General features: G+C 35.6%; 1 protein-coding gene across 1 annotated transcript in view; it reads left to right on the top strand.

The window, feature by feature from the left end:
- TRIM36 (tripartite motif containing 36) overlaps window positions 1–20,786 on the top strand; it is a 55,194-nt gene that overhangs the window by 20,030 nt on the left and 14,378 nt on the right. Inside the window, 6 exon segments of the mRNA XM_033111075.1 lie at window positions 890–1,124; window positions 6,190–6,219; window positions 9,594–9,614; window positions 10,396–10,721; window positions 12,861–13,007; window positions 19,100–19,195. Of these exon segments, the coding sequence (XP_032966966.1) occupies window positions 890–1,124; window positions 6,190–6,219; window positions 9,594–9,614; window positions 10,396–10,721; window positions 12,861–13,007; window positions 19,100–19,195 (855 nt within the window).

Raw genomic sequence — 20,786 nt, 5'->3', positions numbered from 1 at the left:
TAGTTGAAATGATTGTACAAGGTTATGAGTACTTTAAAATTGGACTATCATTAGAATTGGGGGGATGCTGAATATAGTTAGATTCATAGCGTCTGAAGTTTGTGTTACATGGGGGGAAAACACATAGGGAAAGGACGGGAAAACTGGTATGAGGTTATCCAAGCTCTTTAGTTGTTACAAGTCTGCATGTTTCTCATTGAAAACAATGCAAGCTTGAGTTATCGAGAGCACTTATAGTGGTGCCTTCTAATCTTGTACACTCTTTCAATATTCATAAAGCGCCTCTGAGTCACTGCTTTGATATTGCAGCATTGAGAACGTCAAGCATTTTTACCTACATTACAGTTGCAGCATGTGAAAAATGGTCATGTTTAATGTAGAAAATTGCTGATAATTCGGCTTGTAAATAGATATCAAGTAGGGTTCCTGGAACATCCTGGTGAACCCAGTTTTTACCAGCTCTTATTTACCAGTCACAAAGTTCATGTGTTAAATAGGAATAGTCTTATTCTTGTGCTATATTCTTAATTTTTTATTGAAGTAATCTGCTTTCAGGACTTCACTGAAGTCCTAAATCAATGAATTAATGATGATTTACTAACTTCATACTTGATGAAATATTATGGTCCCCTAATATTTTCTGCTAATTTTTCTCATACTTCAGTTTTTACCATCTCATGTCCCTTAAGTTCTAAACTATTGGATGTTGAGGGGGGTTGATGGTATAGAGTTTCATAGGCAAAAAGGAGCTTCAGGTTAAAACAAAAATACCTGTTTTCTTAATTCTTTTTGGAAAGGTAAACACATGTACTTATACAAAAGGTATGAGCATGTTAATATATTCACTCACTAAGAGCCTTTGAATCTGATTTCTTTTTCTCAATTTAAGGTTACCATTAAGAATATCGAACGAGAGCTTATTTGCCCAGCATGCAAGGAGCTGTTCACCCACCCTTTGATTCTCCCTTGTCAACATAGTATCTGTCATAAATGTGTAAAAGAACTCTTACTGACACATGATGATTCTGTCAATGATGTGGGATCAGACAACTCCAATCAGAGCAGTCCTCGACTTCGGTTCCCCTCTCCTAGCATCGATAAAATTGACAAGATTAACAGACCAGGTATGTGGTAGAACCTTGGGGTGGGGGATTTTCAGTAATAACTGGAAGGAAAATTATTTTTGTCATTTTGAGGTTTAAGCTTTTCAGTGAATAAACTAAAACTGTAGTTATAAAGGACTCCCTTTTAAAATGTCAAAATGAATTCTTACTGTCTTTTGATATGCACTTAAAGTTGGATATTAAACACCAACTTTGTGTTAATACCCTTACTAACTGTGTCTGTATTTTAGGGGATCTCTTACCCTGTGATGTCCTTTATATGAGGGATGAAATAATGGATGACCGAAGTACTTACTAGGGCAACACTTATATATAGTAATATGTTGTATTATATAATATTATATCATATCATATCGTATCATATATCGTATCATACCCAGACTTATAGTAAAATAAGACTGGGTCTTATATTAATTTTTGCTTCAAAATACGCATTAGAGCTGATTGTCTGGCTATGTCTTATTTTCGGGGAAACACGGTAGGCCTAAAGGACTTCGTAGAGGAATTATTTGGTATCATTTTATTCCACCTGAGGATTTTATTTTCTTAAGACATTTTTAATCCATTTTTTTAAAAGAAGGATTTTGAACAACTAAATAGTGCAATTCTGTAGTAATGACAGAAGTCGATCTAATTAAATGTATAGCACACATATTGTACCTTATAATATAACCAAAGCTTAAATTGTTTCTTGTTGGGAATAGTGTTACAGTCTTTCTTCTGGACATCCATGGCAGGATTAATGTATATGAACATTAATTTGAAATCACTAGGAATAGGGCCACTGGGGAATTAAGGGCCCAAATCAGCAGTGAGGACCAAGGGGAGGCAGAGGTTGGGTAGAGACACCACACCATTGCGCTCGGCCCTCCTTTGTATGGAGGGAGAGTACATGAGTACCCATTAGTACCAGGTTTCAGGGCTTCAACTCTGCCCAAATTGGGCTTTGAAGTTTTAAGTTTACTTCTTTCCTCCACTCTGTCCATTCCTTCCTCTTATAGTGACTTTTTAATCTTGTAAAAAAAAAAACAACAACTTTTCTTACCAGAAAAAAAATCTCCTTATTTACATTTTAGAGAATCGTATTTTTTGGTCCATGCTGTGATACAGAGTCTCCTTGGGCAATGTTTATGTCTTTGTGCTCCATAGGAGAGCAGATTAAGAGTAGATTTGTTGTAAGAGTAGTGTTACACTATTTGAAAAACATGTATTTTTCTTTAAATGGTAATCACTAATTACTTGGAAGGTATTTTGCACACATAAAAGTAATACGTATACAGTTATGTGCCTTTTAATGATACACATATGGTCTGAAATGCATCATTAGGCAATTTCACGTTTGTGTGAATATCATAGAGGGCACTTACACAAAGCTAGGTGGTCTGGCCTACCACACACCTAGGCTGTATTGCACGGCCTGTTGCTCCCAGGCTACAAACCTGTACAGCATGTTACTGTACAGAACAGCACGAGATTAAATCAAGCACAAGAGAAAATGATGAAATCAAGAGACGAAGGAAGCATGAGATGTACGAGACTGCTGCTGATGTAACATGACAGTGTTTTACAGCAAACTCTTTTTTTATAAGTAGGAAGAGTACACTCTAAAATTACTGATAATATAGTAAATACATAAACCGGTAACACAATTGTTTATTATCATTATCAAGTATTATATACTGTATATAATTGTATATGCTCTACTTTTATACAACTGGCAGCCGCAGTAGGTTTGTTTACACCAGCATCACCACAAACACATGAGTAATGTGTTGTGCTATGACGTTAGGATGACTGCAATGTCACTAGGTGATAGGGATTTTTCAGATTCACTGTAATCTTACAGGACCACTGTTGGATATGCAGTCCGTCCTTGACCAAAATGTCGTTATGCAGTGCATGACTATACAAAAAAAAGCATTAGGTAACTGGGAGTGCAGGGAATTGAAGTTGGAGAGGGTTATGTTCATTGTGAAGTCATCATTTTTATGTTTCCCTCCCTGCTAGGAAACTGGCACACTGAGGAGGGAGGAAAGGCAGTAACAGCCTGAAATCATCCTACAGATACAGCCTGATATTCTATTGGTAGATCCTCCTCGTTGGCTAATTAAGGACCCCTGCTTGATTGACCAAGGAAAACTCACTTTTTGTGTATTAATATTTAGTACAGGACTTTATTAAAAGGAATTTTCAGTTATATATTAGTATTTTTACTTCCAGTTAGATTGAGCTCACGTATGTATTTTATGAAATGCTGTATTTTATGTAGGCTTCTAATCTTAAGATTTGGTTAGTTTTTATATGTGATTAATATGAAGTAGGGATGAATTATAGTTAACCTGATGAAATATAGTGAATAGTTTCTGTTTTCGGGAATTTACGCCTTGCGCAGTACTCGGTAGACGTCTCATAAATATTTGTTGAGTGGATGTTAATGATGAGCCTCTGCTGCCAGATTTGTGCAAAGTGTGCCCCTAATAGCTTATACTCAGTGATAATGACATTTTTTCCCAGGATGAGAGATCTATTTCACCACACATTGCTCTGTCCAAATCAGAAATAGAATTACTGAGATGTTCCCCTCTCTAAAGAACCCTGTTAAGCTGGATTATTTCCTGAGGGAGGAAGTTAGACAACTTTTCTGGGAAGAACAATTATAGACAATAAGAATATTGAACTTGATAGCATTAGGAATAGAGACAGTGGAAATGTAGTGGCTGTGTGTGCGATGTGAGATGGGGGAAAGGGGGCTGTCACTGTGTGAGGCGTATAAATGATACATGTCTGGCTATTGCATTGTTTTGTGCACCTGAAACTAATAAAAAAATGTTAAAAAAAAAAGAGCATTTAACTTGGAGTAGGGACAACTGCAGAACATGATGGCTGTCTTGTGGAAGAGAATAATACACTGGGTATCTTCACGGCAATGATTCCACATCAATGCATAGATGAACTGAGAAGGCAGATTTCAGCTTACCCTGATAGAAAACCAACGCCTAAGGCTGCCCCAAAAATCAAGTGTGCTGCCTGATTCTGTCAGATCCCTGTCACTAGAAGTATGTAAATTAGAGTTCAAATTTATATGCTGCCGGGGCCAAATTAAGCAGCCCTCCCCGCAGTACAGGACTCTTTTATTTTACTTCTTTGAGATAGGTAGAGAGAGAATTAATATTTCGTTTTCCCATTAACTTAACTATAAGAAAACCAGAAGCCCAAGTGTCAGCAGCCAGCTTGACTCGAGGCTTTCCCTGGTGGAGACGGGGCCTGATTCAGGACTGTGGAGACGAGAATGGATGCCTTGTCTAACGGGGCAGTAGCTACTTGGCACTAGTAAATTATCATATGGGTTTGGGAGTGCCGGATTGTCACTCCCCCCACAAAAACTGATAGTGATTTTGATGCAAATTCTGTTTTTTAAATGTTGGCAGTTACTGCCAATTATTTAAAAACACCATGCCAACTCAACATAGGGCAGGGCAGCCAAAACCTCTTTAACTCTGATGCATCCAGCTGTTGGGCCATTCGTTCAGAGTCTTTGTTTTAAACAATGGATAGGGGACCACTGTTTGCAAATATTGTAGAGGGGATTTCTGCCTTTAGTGGTAGGTCGAGCCAGTTACGTCAACTGCCATATTTTCTCCAGTCTTGAAGTGCTGTGTCTTATTGCGTATCAGTTGCATTCATTCATTTGCCAAATATTTAAGTTACCTGCTAGTTATGGGACCTGGTTAAAATGCTGAAGAGTAATGACAAAGCTAGAGTTATCCCTCCTTTTTCAAAGAAGCGTATAGTCTAACATTGTACAGAGAGCTTCATCAGAGATGCAATAATTAGAACACAGTCCTTAACGTATAGAGCAAGTTAACAACTACAGATAGAGCATTCAAATAGTAATTGATCTTGGAGGATTTTAGCAAATGAATGCACATTTTAGGATTTAACCCCTCATGCTCACCAGTTTTAAACTAGTAGAAGTCATTGTGTTACAAATATAATGTCACCTACCCTCCATTTATGGGGCATTTGCCTGTGATTTTTCTTTGGATAGATTCAAACATAAATTCATGGGTAAGTAATGATCCTTTTTTTTTCTGGCAGTTTCTTAATTTTCGCCATTTAGACATGCTTGAGAAGGAAACCAGCAGCCCTGTTCTGAGTAATTGGTGTGGGAGGAAAAGAACTCTAAAGATTAGTCTTGCCATTGGTTTAATAAAGGGATTTTCAGACCTGGACTGTCCAGTACATTAGCTACTAGCGACACGTGGCTGTTGAGCATTGACATGAGCTCGTCTGAATTAAGATGTACTGTAAGTGTAAAAGTACATGCTGGATTTAGAACACTGAGAATGAAAACAATATATAAAATATCCATAATTTTTATATTGATTACATTTTGAAGTGATAGCATTTTGGATATATTGGATTAAGTAACGTATTATTAAAATTTAATTTCACTTATTTCCTTTTTATCTGGTTAGAAAATTTAAAATGACATATGGCTTACATTTTTGGCTTACATATTCCTTTTGAATAGCATTACATTGGACAGATTATTAAACTAAAAGTGTGCCTTGAAAAGAGAGTAAGGTTTGTGTGTATAACAATAGCATATTAAGTTATGTAAAAATAAAAGCTATATTACTGTACATTTTTGGTCATATATATGCAACCTTTCCCCCTATTTTATATTTTCTTTTGTAATGTTAATTTACAGTGTTATTTGCATCGTTAAAATATCAAACAGGGTTCTTGATTTGCCTTTGTATTTTCAACAGTTACCGGAAATGTGATTGTTTAAAAAAACGCAAATCTATAAGATAAAACATAGGTCACTTAAGTGCTGCGCCAACAATGAATAATTCGGAACTCTAAGATAAGCTTGGTAAATGTTTTACAGTGATGGCTTCATAAGTACCACGTACCAGGAAAAACACATTTTTTACTGTGAATTCAATAATTGTGTTATGTGCAGAACACAGTTAACTGCTTTATCTTTTGTTAACGAGTTGTGAATCTTCTCTTTGAAATGAAATTCTAAATCCAGCTTTCTGTTCATTGTTCACAGCACCACAACGGAGATCTTTGGGGTGGAGAGGTAGAAAATGCTTTGTTGCTCGTGTGGCCGCAGGCAGTATAGTGTTAGATATAAATTAAATAACCTTGTGTAAAGTTTTTAAACATCAGTGGTCAAGTCTTCAAAACTTTATAGAAAATAAACAAATTCGGCTGAAATGAATTAAAGGTCAACAGGACTAAATTTCCAGCAAGTTCTGATGTTTTCAAAGGGAGCACTGATTATTAGTGCTTGCATTTTGTCAATATACATGACAAGATATTTTTGAAGAAAATGATATACCCCTGTTGTTAGCTTTTAAAATATCAGTTACCTTCAAAATCCGGTACATTTACTTGGTGGAGCAAAGCTTATCTTAACAGTTGTTTTGGTAACTTGGGGAGCTAAATAAGCCAGTACTTTCTTCTGTATTTAAAAATTTCCTTAAAGGTATTGATAAATTTTGTAGCTAATCTTTGTTGGCTTTATGCATATGGTGTCTTTTCTTTATTAATGAGGTCTTACCCATTTGTGGGTAAATAATGTACCTTGCTTTTTTAGGCTTTCTGAACTATTTGATTTTGTATGACAGATGGGCCAACCTATTTTATTTAAAAAAAAAAAAATTTATTTTATTTTACTCCAGTTGACCTTTAAAGTAAAATTGGCTACTTTTTGTGAAATGCTGGTGATACCTTATATATTATTGGGGAAAAATCAAAATCTGTACTGTTATCCCTTTTCTGTCTTTCTTACCTTCCTCTGCATACCTTGATTTTAAAATCTTATAGCCACTTCTAGAAGCCACATGTAATCCTTTCTCTTACAGGCTTTAGTGAGTCCCTGAGAATTTTAAATATTGAAATGTAGTAATTAGGAGGAAAGATAGGAGCAAATTGCTTAAAAAACTAATTGCTTATTTTTCATTCAAACAATTGAGAAAAAGGTTTTGCGTGTTGAAAATCTACTACTCAAAGGTTAAGTATAACAAGTAGGCATCAGCTAGATGGTCAGAATGTGTGAAAAGAATCATTAAGGTGGCACTACAAGACATTTGTCCTTTTCCAAACATCAGGAATCCCAACATGAATGCCCACCGTGTGGAGAAGGAGCCCACTGACTGCCAGGTGGTAACAGTGGGGAAGTTGTTTGTAGCCAGAAGCCAGAATGTGGGAGAGGATGCAGCTAGCAGAGGTTTTGAACTTGCTAGTTGTGAATTGACTCTGTTTTGAAATACTTTATTTTCTCTTTGATGTTTAAATGGTAAAACATGACTGAAAGCTGACTTTTGGGGGTATTTGCTTGAATATTTTTTGGGGGGTCTTCATTTTAAAATTGAGTCATGATTTATACTTGTTCAATCTGTGTTTGCAGTAAAGGTGTATGGGGAAAAGAATTGATGCTGCAAGGTGGCAGTATTCAAATAATTTGTATAAATTATTGGCCCCATAAATGCAGTGTGACATATAAAATTGTATTTATTTCTTGGCCTACATTGCTTCCTTACCTTTCCTAGCCATCATTATTTTTCTTTTTCATTGTATCATGCTGTTGAGCATTATTATCCAGTGGAACTTTCTATAATAATGGAAATGTTTGATCTTGCACCGGACAGTATGGTAGTCACTAGCCACATGTGGCTCTTGAGAATTTGAAATGTGGCTAGTGCAAGCAAGGAACTGAATGTTTAATTTAATTTAAATAACCACATTAGATAGCACAGCTATAGAGAGTAAAAAGTTAACTATTACATTTTATTCTTAGTACTACTGTCTTGATTTTTTTCATTAGATTTTCTTCCCAGAATATCTTTAGATGTGTACTTATTGCCATAAACATACCTGGGGTTCCAAAAAAAATGTACTCATTTTGAGATGTTTTCTATGTATTATTTTTCGAAGTTGAATTAGGTAGCAATGTGTACTATGACTTTCGCTCAACAGATGGCGTTAATCAAATGAATGCTAGCATCATTCATTGTATTACAATTTTAGTACAGTTCTTTCTTAAAATGTGTATGCATTTTTTTAGCACCCTCTGTATATCCTATTTGTTTTTATGAAAACAATGGTAGAAGTATAAGACAGATGAAATAAAATGTATAAATTCTTTAGCATTTGTAAAAAATTTGAGTTTTTTAAATCTGTTTAGAAAAATAACCTAGATATATTGATTTAATATTTTGTCTGACTTAAGAAGTTTAGTGTGATGCTTTACACGTTATTTTTATTATAAAAATAAGTTAAAAGTGGCTTACAGAAAAGGGATGAAACTTGTTCTTTTTTAAATTTCTGGACATGATGGCTAAAATCTGGGTGTCACCAGTGTACATGTTAAAGCATGATTTTGTTATCATGATTTAATTTTGTTTTATTCCATTACTTAATTGATCACAACCTTCAATTCATAAAACTAATAATAACCCATTTTTTAAAAAACTGTTGAAATTAGTTATCCATTTTAATTTCTATCATCTAGTTCATGTGTGTAAGCATGCAATTAAATGTGAATTTCCATTCATTTAAACTTGACCACTGCTCTGTATCACTTCCCGAATTACTTGGCTTGTTTTTTCACTAAATGAAATTTTCATTGGCATGTATTTTAAAAATAGCTTTGCTGCTTATTTCATTATATGCCTGCTGTGTTGTGAATCATCTTGGACTGTATTGCATGTTTTTTACAATTATTAATATATTTTATGTAGGATTTTCAAATTTTTATGTGGCAGCTTTTTTGTATGCGTTTTTGTGTATGTTTAAAAATCTAAAGGTTAAAATATTTTTAAATGAAGATATTAACAATATTCTGCATATTTATTTTATAAGTAGCTTTCAGGACCCAATGCCATTTAGTATGTTATAAAGTCACTTCAAATAAATAATATTTTGGGCTGATTGCCAAATTATACTTGTACTGATATCATGCCAGACATGTTTTAAGACAATCAGACAGTCTTTTTAGTGATGATAGCGATGTGCCAAACCAATATTAACATAGGTGTTTAAAGACCTTTTCTAAGTATGATGTACTAAGTTTCACCATTTTTGGTACTGGATACATGGCAGTATGAAAGAAGGCTGTAGGTTAAGAAGTTTGTGTTTGTTTTTAGATAGTTATTTTGTGGGCAAGCAAGGCTACATACTCTTAAGAATAGATTTATTCACATAAATAAGAGGAGGATATATGGTATGCAAGCACCTGTGTTAGATGGACAGCCCCGGAATCCTGTGAACCTGTGGGTAAGGACGGTCATGCCTTGTTTTCTTGATTTGTTGAAATAAGGAAAATACTGAACAAAAGTGTGATGTTTAAGGTCATTCATTATATTGTGTATATATTGTGAAAGTATTTTAATACTTTTGGGTAACTTTTGGCTTACTGAATTAAGTAATCTTAATGATTCTTTTTTTCAGGTCATAAGAAGATACTAAATGGTTGGTCCCTCTTAAAATCACTAGATTCTATTCTAGGTCTATGAATGAGCTTTTCAGTCTTTTATAGATTGTACTCAGTGAACTAAAGATTTTGCCTACTGAATTTTCCCCGATAAAACAATACTACAGTGGGAAATCCTCTGTTGTGATGATTCTTAACAATCTGTGGTCATGCATTCCTTTGAGAATCTGATAAAAGCTATGGATTACTTAACCAGAAAATATGCATAGGTATATAGATGAAACATTTGGCATATAATTTGAAATAATTTGCAAAACTATTTGGATCTTTTTGGAGCCCATCCATGGAGCCTGGGTTAAGGACTTCTGCTCTCTTTATGTATGAACTTATTTTTTTTGTCAGTCAATCAAGGCTGTGTTCATTTAAATGGAAGCCAAATTCCTTTGGATATGATATATAAAAATAACTATAGATGTCAATTATATCATTTCAAAAGATCCTGACCCTGTGTAGTATTGTATTATATGTCTTGACCGTATATCTGTTTTGATTAAATAGGGATTTTCTATGGGATTTACTATAGAATATTTTCTTTTCCTCTTTGATTTAGTAACTTGGGCCTGTCTTTTATATACCAAGGAAAACCAGTTTTTAAAAAAGAATTTTCAGAATTCAAATTGATTAAAAGGGAGCCACTTTGAGTCCTGTATTTTTGAAATATATTTGTAGATGTATATCTTTCCAAACATCACTCCTTTTTTCTTCATTCTATTCATTTTCCTACTGTTGTAACTAAACAAGGCCTTACTAACTACACAGGCTGGAAGCGCAATTCATTAACCCCGAGAACAACTATATTTCCTTGCCCTGGCTGTGAGCACGATGTGGATCTTGGAGAAAGAGGAATCAATGGTCTATTCCGAAATTTCACTTTGGAAACTATTGTTGAAAGATACCGGCAGGCAGCCAGGGCCGCCACAGCCATTATGTGTGACCTTTGTAAACCACCACCTCAAGAATCCACAAAAAGTTGCATGGACTGTAGTGCAAGCTACTGCAATGAATGCTTCAAAATTTATCACCCTTGGGGTACTGTAAAAGCTCAGCATGAGTATGTGGGCCCAACCACTAATTTTAGACCCAAGGTAAGTGAAGTTTTCATTCTTAGATCATTACACTTAATATTATAAAATGAATTATTACAGGTCTAGAACTTGATAGTAAGAAAGGAAATAACTATAAAAGCTGGTAGGAGAAGTTAAGGCGCAGTAGTTGCAGTTATTTAGGGTGTTGCTAACATCCCCACAGCTTAGAAGGCAGTGTCATGGTTTACTCTGTTACAGTACAATGTAATACAACACAGTGCATGAATGTGCATGATGAGAACTGAATAATAGAAAAAAGGTTATCTCAGATGTACTCTCTAAGATTGAAATGGTTAAAGTTAAAAAGCTTTTGTGCTTTAATATGATAAACCCATAATGCCTAAAATCTTTAATTCAGGAACATTTTTCTGACATTTTCAGTTAGCTAAAATTGTACTGTGAATAAGTAAAATTATGCCCTAATGTCATGAAGCTCATGATAAAATACTATATAATATCTCAAGTGGAATTTGCATTCCTTAAATATTTGGGGTAATTTTTATAATAAGGTCTAAAAATTTATGTATTGTTTGCCCTATGTGACTGAAAAGCAGAATACTTTTTGGTATCTTCACTTCCTCTGCTTTCTGATTTATATAGATTTTAAAAACTAATTGATTCTTTTAATTAAGGTTTTTATTCCTTACAACTTAGTAACTATGTATAAAAATCTGTTTACATTGTTGAGCATAAAATCTTTAATTATGTAATAGAAAAATGGAAAAAAATTCCCAAAAGTTATCTTGAAATTATGAGCTGAGTATTTTACATCATATTAAATAGTGTAGTAATTTTAGATTAAAACAAAATCTGTGCTTCCAGTCTTGACTCTTTTTTCAAACGATGTTAGTGTGGTATAAAATTTATTAAATAGTGTTTAATCCTCTATTATGTTCCTATGTCATAGATTTCAATGCTCATAGATTTTAAAAAATTTATGACTTCTACCTGGTGTTTTAATGTTCTTAAAAAAAGATTTATTAAATTCATTAATACTATTCCATTATGAAAGAACCTGTGATTATTGAATAAATTATAATAGGCTTGGTTTTATGAGTTAAAAATTCATGAGATTTTGAGTACAAATTTTGAGTATAAATTGCAGTCTCATTCTTTCTGTTTACAAATTTAATAAAAGATTGATAAGAGAGAACTGAAGAAATAGGAATAGATTATATTGAGAAAAATGTTTTTTTCCCCTTCAAGTTGTTAGTGTTATTTAGTGTAGTAAAATTCTGAAGTTTCTCCCTATAGAATATTTACCTATGGTTTTGAATTTTTATCATCATTCCTGGCAAAAAGACACACTTTATATTTTATTTTAAATGTAGTGGCTTTGAGAATGTAGGAACTTGGCCATGCTAAAAAAATTCAAATCTTTTCCAGTTGTTTCTCTCCAGGACTTGTGCATAGGTAGGTATTAGGACTTTCCTTATTGGACTTGTTTTCTTTCTAAATTATCAGACCAGTTATAGTTGCTTAAAATCTAACTGTTGGAATCCCGGACAACTTCTTGATTTCATTAACACACTAGTCTAAAGGAATCTCCCTTTCCAAATGAAAATAGATATTTTGCATAAATCTTCAAATGTGTACCTGTGATGATATTTTACAGAATAAATAAAAAGAAATTTAAATCAGAAAAATACAGTTCTAAATTTGGTTAATGTGTGTGCAATGTAAAAGCGACACATCTGGAAGCTTGTATTATAAAATGTCCCAAGACTCCTAGTAGCAGTTTTCTTGTGAGGATAGTGAGGCCATGGGGTCTCATAAATTGTTTTTATGGTACCTTATAAAAATATTGATCATTAAGAATTGTCTGGTCAGTGTGGTCAGAGCCTTTGTAGTTTGCTTAAGCATTGTACTTAAGCTTGAAAGGAATGAAATTTTCATCTTATCACCAGCTTTAGGGGAAAGAACATCTACGTATTTACTTGACCATTTGAAATTTAAAAAAAAAAATGATTCTCATATAGAAAATTTTTATACGACGTACCAGATGCTTTTACTTCCTTTTACACTTTTCATTCATTTAAATGTCTAGCGATTTTCTAAAGCAAATCTTTGTGTTTTGGAATTTTGAGTGCCCTGCAAGCTATATGACCCTTAATCACACTTTTATTCTTTACTCAATAGATTTTAATGTGTCCAGAACATGAAATGGAGAGAATAAACATGTACTGTGAATTATGTAGGAGGCCAGTTTGTCATCTCTGTAAGTTGGGTGGTAATCATTCCAATCACCGTGTATCCACTATGAGCAGTGCCTATAAAACCTTAAAGGTAGGACTGGTTTATTTTTGGAACTAAATTTTGATTCTTTATCACTTTATTTTACTTTATACCTTTAACTTTTTCTTTATCAAATCATGGCCTGTTTTACTGAAATGAGTTAACAATGTAAAATGTTACTTAATGGCCTACCAATCTTAGATGATTGGTATGTCTGACCAGGCAGTTCTTTGTCCTACTGGTAAGCGAGTTGTGAACTCTGAGGAAAGAGTGATGGATGGAGGATGCTTCATTATGATCCCCAAGTGAGCCCAGTGCCTGTGAGGTTGTATGTATGGGACACACTTTGAAGGACAGTAGCTATTTTAAGACATTTGAGTCTTTTGCTTGCTAATAGAATTAGTATAAACTTTTTTATTTGGGTGGGACCCCACCTAGCAACAACGGAGTTACTTCCTTTTCCTGTCTTTTAACCTTCTACATGGCCCTTTTAAAACTTTCACATTTGATTATCTACAGCACTGTAGGAAGTGGTATAATACTTTCTTTTGTTTTATTTTCTCTTTTAAACAATATTTTAAAAAGGAATGGATTCATTGTAAATCTACCACCCATTTTAATTTTTGTTTCCTTTCTCTATTTTTATAGATGGATGGATAGATGTATTCATTTTTTGGCCTATATCTAATTTTCATTTATCTATACGGTTTTACATTGTCAACCAGTGGTCTTTGGCACCAATTCAGCACCAACGGGAATCCCCAATTTGGGGTGTGGTAAAAACGATGTTTTATTCAGTGCAAGCAGCTCAACAGTGATACAGCACAGGCTGTGAGAACAGCACTGTTATGAAGCAGCAGGGCTGTGAGGGGGCACTGGGGCGAGGCCTCTCTCTGGCTACACAGCTCTGCTTCGCCCCGCTCCACACTGCCCTGCTTGTCTGCTCTGCGCCAGTAAGACATCTTCAGCGCTTCAGTTCCAGCTGGGGAAACATAATCTTCAGTCTTTGGTGAAATGGGAAAGTGCGCTCCCCAAGCCAGAGGAAAGCTGATTATATAGACAGAAGTACCTGCCTCTGGTTCCTGATCGGTCCATCCTCATGCAAACGGGGACTCTAAATTCTTGCAGTTTGATTTGCCCAAAAAAAGACAAAATGTTCTGGTTGGTCAGAATGGAGCTGCTCTGATTGGTCTGTGAAGATGCTGATGGTGATATACTCGTAGCTACACAGCTCTGATTGGATGGGGAAGGCCTTAGTCCTACTGGTTGAAATACAGTTCCAGGAACTCCTTTACCAGGGCTGGCTCAGGTGGCAGGAACACAGTGCAGACAGGCGGTCAGTGCAGGCTTCTCCCTGAAGCGTGATGTGCCTAAGAGGCCCCTGTGTAGAAATGGCTGCTAGGCTATGTTTTTTAAAATTTGAGCCCAGTTAGCCACCAGGAGCCCTTCTTAGTGGGTATCTTCTGTCTCAGGATCTACAAGATTTTGCATTTTACGTGTCTGTTATGCTCAATCTTCAGTCCACATTGAATACATGGAGTATAGGTATAATTGTTTTATTATCCTTGTCTACTACTTTTGTCATCTGTGTCATTAGTAGGTCAGTGTCCACTGATTTTTTGTTTTCTTGTTATAATTTGTATTCCCATGCTCCTTTGCATGCCTGGCAATTTTTGATTGGCTGCCAGGTACTATAAATTTTACCTTGTTGGGTGCTGGATATTTTTGTATCCTACAGATATTCTTGAGTTTTCTTCTGGTATATGATTAAATTACTTGGAAACATTATTCCTCTTGGGTCTTGCTTTTAGGTTGTTAGGATAGAGCAACATTTAGTTCTAGGGCTAATGTTAACTGGACTGTTGAAATAAAACCCCTTTTTTACTCTTCCTGATGCACTCTGAATTTTGAGGGTTTTTTTTTTCTTTTTCTTTTTCTTTTTCTTTTTTTTTGTCTGGCTGGTGGGGAATGGGCACTATTCTCAGCCTTGTATGAGCTCCTGGAATTGTTCTCTTTAATCCTTTTAGGTGATTCTTTCCATGGTCTCTGGCAGTTTTCTCACACATATGAATTGCTCAATACTTTAGTGAATTAATAAGGGGGACCCTTGTATATCTCTGGCATTCCTTCTCTAGCCGCCTGTTTGTAGGTATTACACTTTACAAACTCAAGCCTCCCTGGATTCTCAGCTTCATCTCAACTCATGGGAGAGCCTGGCTCCACTTGTGTTCTCTGCACCAGGCCTCGGAATCCTTCTCCAGACAGTTACCTGGAGGCAATCATAAGCTCATCCTGTTTCCCATATATCAGATTCTTTGTTTCTTGGTATCCAGTGTCTTGACATATATTTTGTTGGATTTAAAAATTTTTTTCACATGGTAATGAAAATCCACTCATTGTTACTCTATTATGCCCTCCTTGGCAGTACCACTGTTTGCTAATTAAATTTAACTTTGACACCTTTTTTGTGTGTTTCTTATTGGTTGGATCTTACACAAGTTGTCCAAAAAAATTTTTTTTTGTTATCTGGAGTGAATCTTTGACAATAGTATACACTTAAGTTATTCTTTACATTCTATTGTTATTTCTTTCATGTTTCAGACTTTAAAAAACAGACTCCATAATGAATTTTTCAATTTCCAAAAGAAGTGAACAGATCACCTTAGATCTCCTTCTTCATTATCATTTTCATTTTTACTCACTTGTGCGTTGCAAAGAGAGAAGAAAAATGGGCATCACAGTAGGATAACTTTGTCTCTGTCTGTCCGCTGTTTGTTGAAACTGCTGAAGCAGGGACTAGGTTTCCACTTTTTATTTGATCTGCCTTCCAATGTAGGTAAACTGTGTTGTAGTGTGTGACCTCTCTGGAATTTTTACCAAGTTGTTTTGCGAAGGTTGCCCTTTCAGTTCTGGAAAGTGCTATTACTTTTGTGTGAACTGGCCTAAATAGTTAATAACTGAGAGGATTAGTCCCACTACTGGCAGTCTTCTGTTGGTGAGACCTGTGTTTTATTTCCTTTCATATAATCATCTCTCCTGTTATTCTTCAGATGGACAGAAATACACACATGTACGCACTCAAAATAGAGTGGTTCCATCTTTTTTGTACTTGCCTTTGCTTGTTGACTTGCTCTTCTAGAATAGGGGTGAATATGGGGTCCTTCCCACCTCCCTCCATGGGGAACCCAGTTTACTCTCTCCTCTGGGCACCTTGCTTGGACTGTTAAGGCTTTGGAAGTCTGTTTTACCCTGAAAAAAGGGCTGCAGTTGGGTGTTCATTGTTTTTCCCTCAGTTTGGCCACATCTCAAGACCATGTCTCTCCAACTTGGGTGCTAATGGGTTTTCTAGGATTTTTTCAATTTCTCACATAACTACAGTTTCTCATTAAGGAGAGTTGTTTGTTACCTCTTCTTACTTCAATTGTCCACTCTACAACTATATTTATATTAGTTATTGATATTTTACTGAGGAATATTTCCTAAGGAATTTTTCCTAGTTTTATTTTCCTTTATTTCTAGAAATTTCTAGGAGGGAGTTAAGAATCTTGTTCATATATTGTTATTTCTTCTGGAAGTGGTAGCTTTATAATTTTAGACAAATGATTAGAAACGAAGACCTAGGAATGTAGAAAATGTAAACATCCCTACAAACAGCCCCCATTGAATGAGAAAGTAATATAGCTTCTGTAATTTAGGGTACGTGAAATTTGTGGTGAATAGTATTGTCATACATGCTAAAATAATTTGGCTCTTGACTAAAGAGTGTCTTTATATACACTCTTCCCAATATTCTGAACATTTTCAGACATATAGCAAAGCTGATAGCACCTTTAAAATTACAAATCCCGTGAGAGCAAGGACCAGTGGTTATATATTATTCTATTCTGCTTACATAGAAGATATTCAGAGTAATTGTTGAAGAATGAATTTCTCTTCCTTTCTTTTCTTTCTCTCATTTTGACTTTAATGTGCTTTTTTCTTTCCTTTTTTTTTTTTTTTTTTTTTGTATCTTTGATTGAGTACCCGATTAAAAGAGGGATGCAGTGGTTCTTAAACTTTGGTGGTTATTAGAATAAGCTGGAACACCTGGTAAACTATAGAGGCCAAGTCCACTCCCAGTTTAAGGAGCTTGGGCCTCTGTGTTTTTTATGAGTTCTCAGGAGACTGATGCTACCAGCATTTTTGAGAACCACTGCTCTAGGGAAAGCTTTTGAGCAGTTTTGGGGTCCTTGAGCACTTAACCTCTAATCAGTTCCTAGGGAACTGGGACCCCAATATATCTAAAGGATTGAAAACTGTTTCCCCTATTAGATAAACTTCCTGAAAGTAGGAGCTATGTCTTTTTACATTTTACTTTTATCCTTGGTGCCTACTATGAGTGTCTGGTGCTTGTATTTTTTGGAGACCTATGAATAAATGGACACACTGGTTCTTGGTTAAAACATGTCTAGTCTTAACACAGAACTGCCTAGGTCTAAAGGGATGGGGAAAGCTGGAGCCATCTTATTTAAAGGCTGTGGTTGGCCAGAGACTTTGCTGAAGAATTACAGCTTACTGGGAGTGACCCCTGGTGCTCTTAAACCATATTCCATATTCTTAAACCATCAAACTCAATAGATGGTTTCTGCCATCTATTCTTCTCCAGCTTTTGCATTTCTAAATTAAGCTGTCTTAGAACCAAACCCTACTACAATTTAAATAGCCAAATTCTTCTTTGCTATTGCAGCTAAAAAGAGTATTACCACCTGCATCCTGCACTTCTGCAGTTGCAGTATTGGAGGAACTGTCATCTTCCTTTCAGGCTGCGACGGAGGAAGCACCTCAGCCTGTGGGATGGTGGTTAGTTTGTGTGCAGGAGGAGGTTCTAGTCAGCTACTGACTATGGGATACTTGTATTCAGTGAACTTTGGCTTCCTGTAAAGTGTTGGGTTAAGACACAAGATTTGATGTCTCTTCCTATTCTGAACATACTGCAATTTCTTTCTTGGTCCCATCTTGCCTTTAGTCCTCATAAATATTGTTTCTCTACCTAATGGGTCCTTCCTCTGTCCCTCCAGTAAGTCCTCAAGGAAACTCACTGTGTCTGAGTGCTGGGTGTTCCAAAGAATTCGAGATGGGTCCTGTCAGAGACCTGTCACTAATTTCTGCATACATTTTCTTACTTATTACATGGTTTAAGTTAAACCATGTAAAAAAGATGGTGAGATAAAAAAAAAAAAAGATGATGCGATAGGTAGGAGACTCACTTCCTAAATTCCTACAAGTTGGATCTCTGCCCCTTTTCTTACCCTTTCATTGAGGTCGTCAGCAATGACCATGAAATGCTCAGATCCTCTGTTAGGGCTTGGGAGGTGTTTTCTGAATGTTCTTCTTTAGACTGAATACATTTGTCTGTAATAACTTTGGACCCCATGGTACTTCAGGGCTTTTGTTTGTTTACTAGTTTTGTAATGCACTTCAGGCATATTACATATTATTTCTTCTGGCCTAGATTGGGGAATCTCAAAATTATGACGTTGTCTCCATGATAAACTATACTAATTTCGAAATGACTGCTTTATAAATAAGTTATTCAGTAAGCTCTGGAAGCGTAATAAGCTCTCCTTATAAATTTACATTTTCATTATTATGTATTAGATAATTATTTAATGAATATCTAGGCTGAGATGGGCTTTGAAGCTTATTTTGGAAGGGTCTTTGTTGCTATTTGTGTTGTGTGGATATGGGTATGGGTATGTGTGTGTGAGAGCGAATTATAAAATCTGATAGGAGACCATGCTATTTGAATTGCGGCTTTTCCCTTTACTTAGAAGCCTTAGGAGGAGGCGTTCTGGAGGTGATGATGAGATAACAAAAATGTACTGTTTGTGTACTTAGGATTTTTGATTAATCTAAGCATCACTACCTTGTGTGTTTTTCAACCTGCTTCTAATCTCTCATATATCCTTGGGCCTCTGTGCTCAAGGCCAGTAACTATTTACTCTGGGTTAATAATGATAATTACCAGAGTTGATTTTACTGTCTATTCATCACAGGCTAAAGAAGAGGATGAGTACTATGTAAAAACAAAACAAAAAAAAATCTGCAAGGCCTGTGTTAAACTTTTATGTCTGCTTACTTGTGTCACTAATATATTCCAACAGGAAAAGCTTTCAAAGGATATTGATTACCTTATTGGCAAAGAGAGCCAGGTGAAGAGTCAAATTTCTGAACTAAACTTGTTAATGAAAGAAACGGAGGTAAGTGATAAACTGGTTTGCATATTTTTCATTTATTCATCTAGAGAATTATTTTTTCATTTATAAAATTTTGAGGGTATTATATGAGTTGGGTGTTTTGCCAGAAAAAGAGTTCTTGTTATTGTCGCAGGAAAGAATTCAAGGATACACCAAATAAGCTAAGCAATTGGTGGTTTTATTAAAGAAGGACAGTACACTCAGGAAGGTGACAGTGGGCAGGCCCAAAGAACAGCAGCTGCCCCGAAGAACAAAGAGGCTTAGCGATTGATGATTATTAACATAAGGGCATAAAATATTCAAGTTTTAGGGTGGCATGTTAAAGGCATTCCTAGGCAGGCCCTCGCTGACCATGGGGAAGAGGGATTTTTGACCTTATTTGGCTCTTGTCAGAACTGTCTTGGCGACACAGGGAGCGGAGATATTTTATTGGCTGCCATGCTAGTAATATTTTAATCTGTTATAATTAGCTGAAGTTCAGCTAAAGGGACAAGATGGTGTCCTGGGTCTGCTCTTGGCTGCTGAAATATAGTTCTAGCTGGTCTGGTAGCTGCAGTTTTCTTGAATGTGACCTCATCTCCTTCCTTCTTTGTCTCCCTTCACCTCCTTCTTCACTTCCTGCCAGTCTCTCCCCATGGCCCTATTTTTTCTGCCATGGTAACAGGAGTACACAGTTGTTTTAGATTTCACTTCTGCTTTTCTGGGAACAGGAAAACAAATGTAAAAAATAAATGCATTAATGCAGTGTGATCAGTGCTGCGATAGAGGTGGTGATTAAATGATACTGGAGCACAGAGAAAAGAACGACTAACTCTTTATGTGGCACTTAAGGTCTCAAAAGAAGTAACATAGGGGAAATGATAGCTTTTACTATGATCTATATTTTATAAAATTAACAGATTGCATTTGAAAAATGTACTTTATGTGGACAGGACCAGGTTTATTTAAAATTCTAGATACCCATAAGTATATACCTGACGTTTGTTCACTGAAAGACGTGTATTAGAATGTTCGTTGCTGCATTATTTGTAATAGCCGCACAGTGGAAACTACCCAAATGTTCCTCAATAGCGGAAAATAAATGGCAGTGAGAATGAGTATCTACAACTGTGTGCAACAATGTAGGTAAATCTTGCAATGGTATTGAAAGAAAAGTGCCAGATACAATGGAGTACATACCATGTGATTCTGTCTATAAACAGTACCAGAAAAGAAAACTGGAGTATCTTGTTAGGATTCAAGGTAGGAGTTGTTAAAAAGGCGGAATCAGTACCTGGAGAGGGTATGAGGAGGGCGCTGGGATACTGGTTATGGCCTTTTATTTAATGTGGATGCTGGTTACATGGGTGTGTTTGAAAAGAATCATCGATCTCTACGCTTATATGTGCATTTTTTCTGTTGGTATATTTCAATAAAATATTATTTTAAAATTCCAAATGTTCTTCACTGACTTTAATGCCTGTTTCTTTTTCTATTTGAGATAAATTGAAGAGCCGTTACTGCTGATTACTTTACAAGTTCTAATTAAACACAAAAATGTCCTGACTAGTATGAGACTGCTACTTCTTGAAAACTTGTTTTCAAAAATGGGTTA

Source organism: Rhinolophus ferrumequinum, chromosome 7, assembly GCF_004115265.2.
Source record: "Rhinolophus ferrumequinum isolate MPI-CBG mRhiFer1 chromosome 7, mRhiFer1_v1.p, whole genome shotgun sequence".
NCBI lineage: Eukaryota > Metazoa > Chordata > Mammalia > Chiroptera > Rhinolophidae > Rhinolophus > Rhinolophus ferrumequinum.
This window is presented reverse-complemented; position numbering and strand designations above follow the sequence as displayed.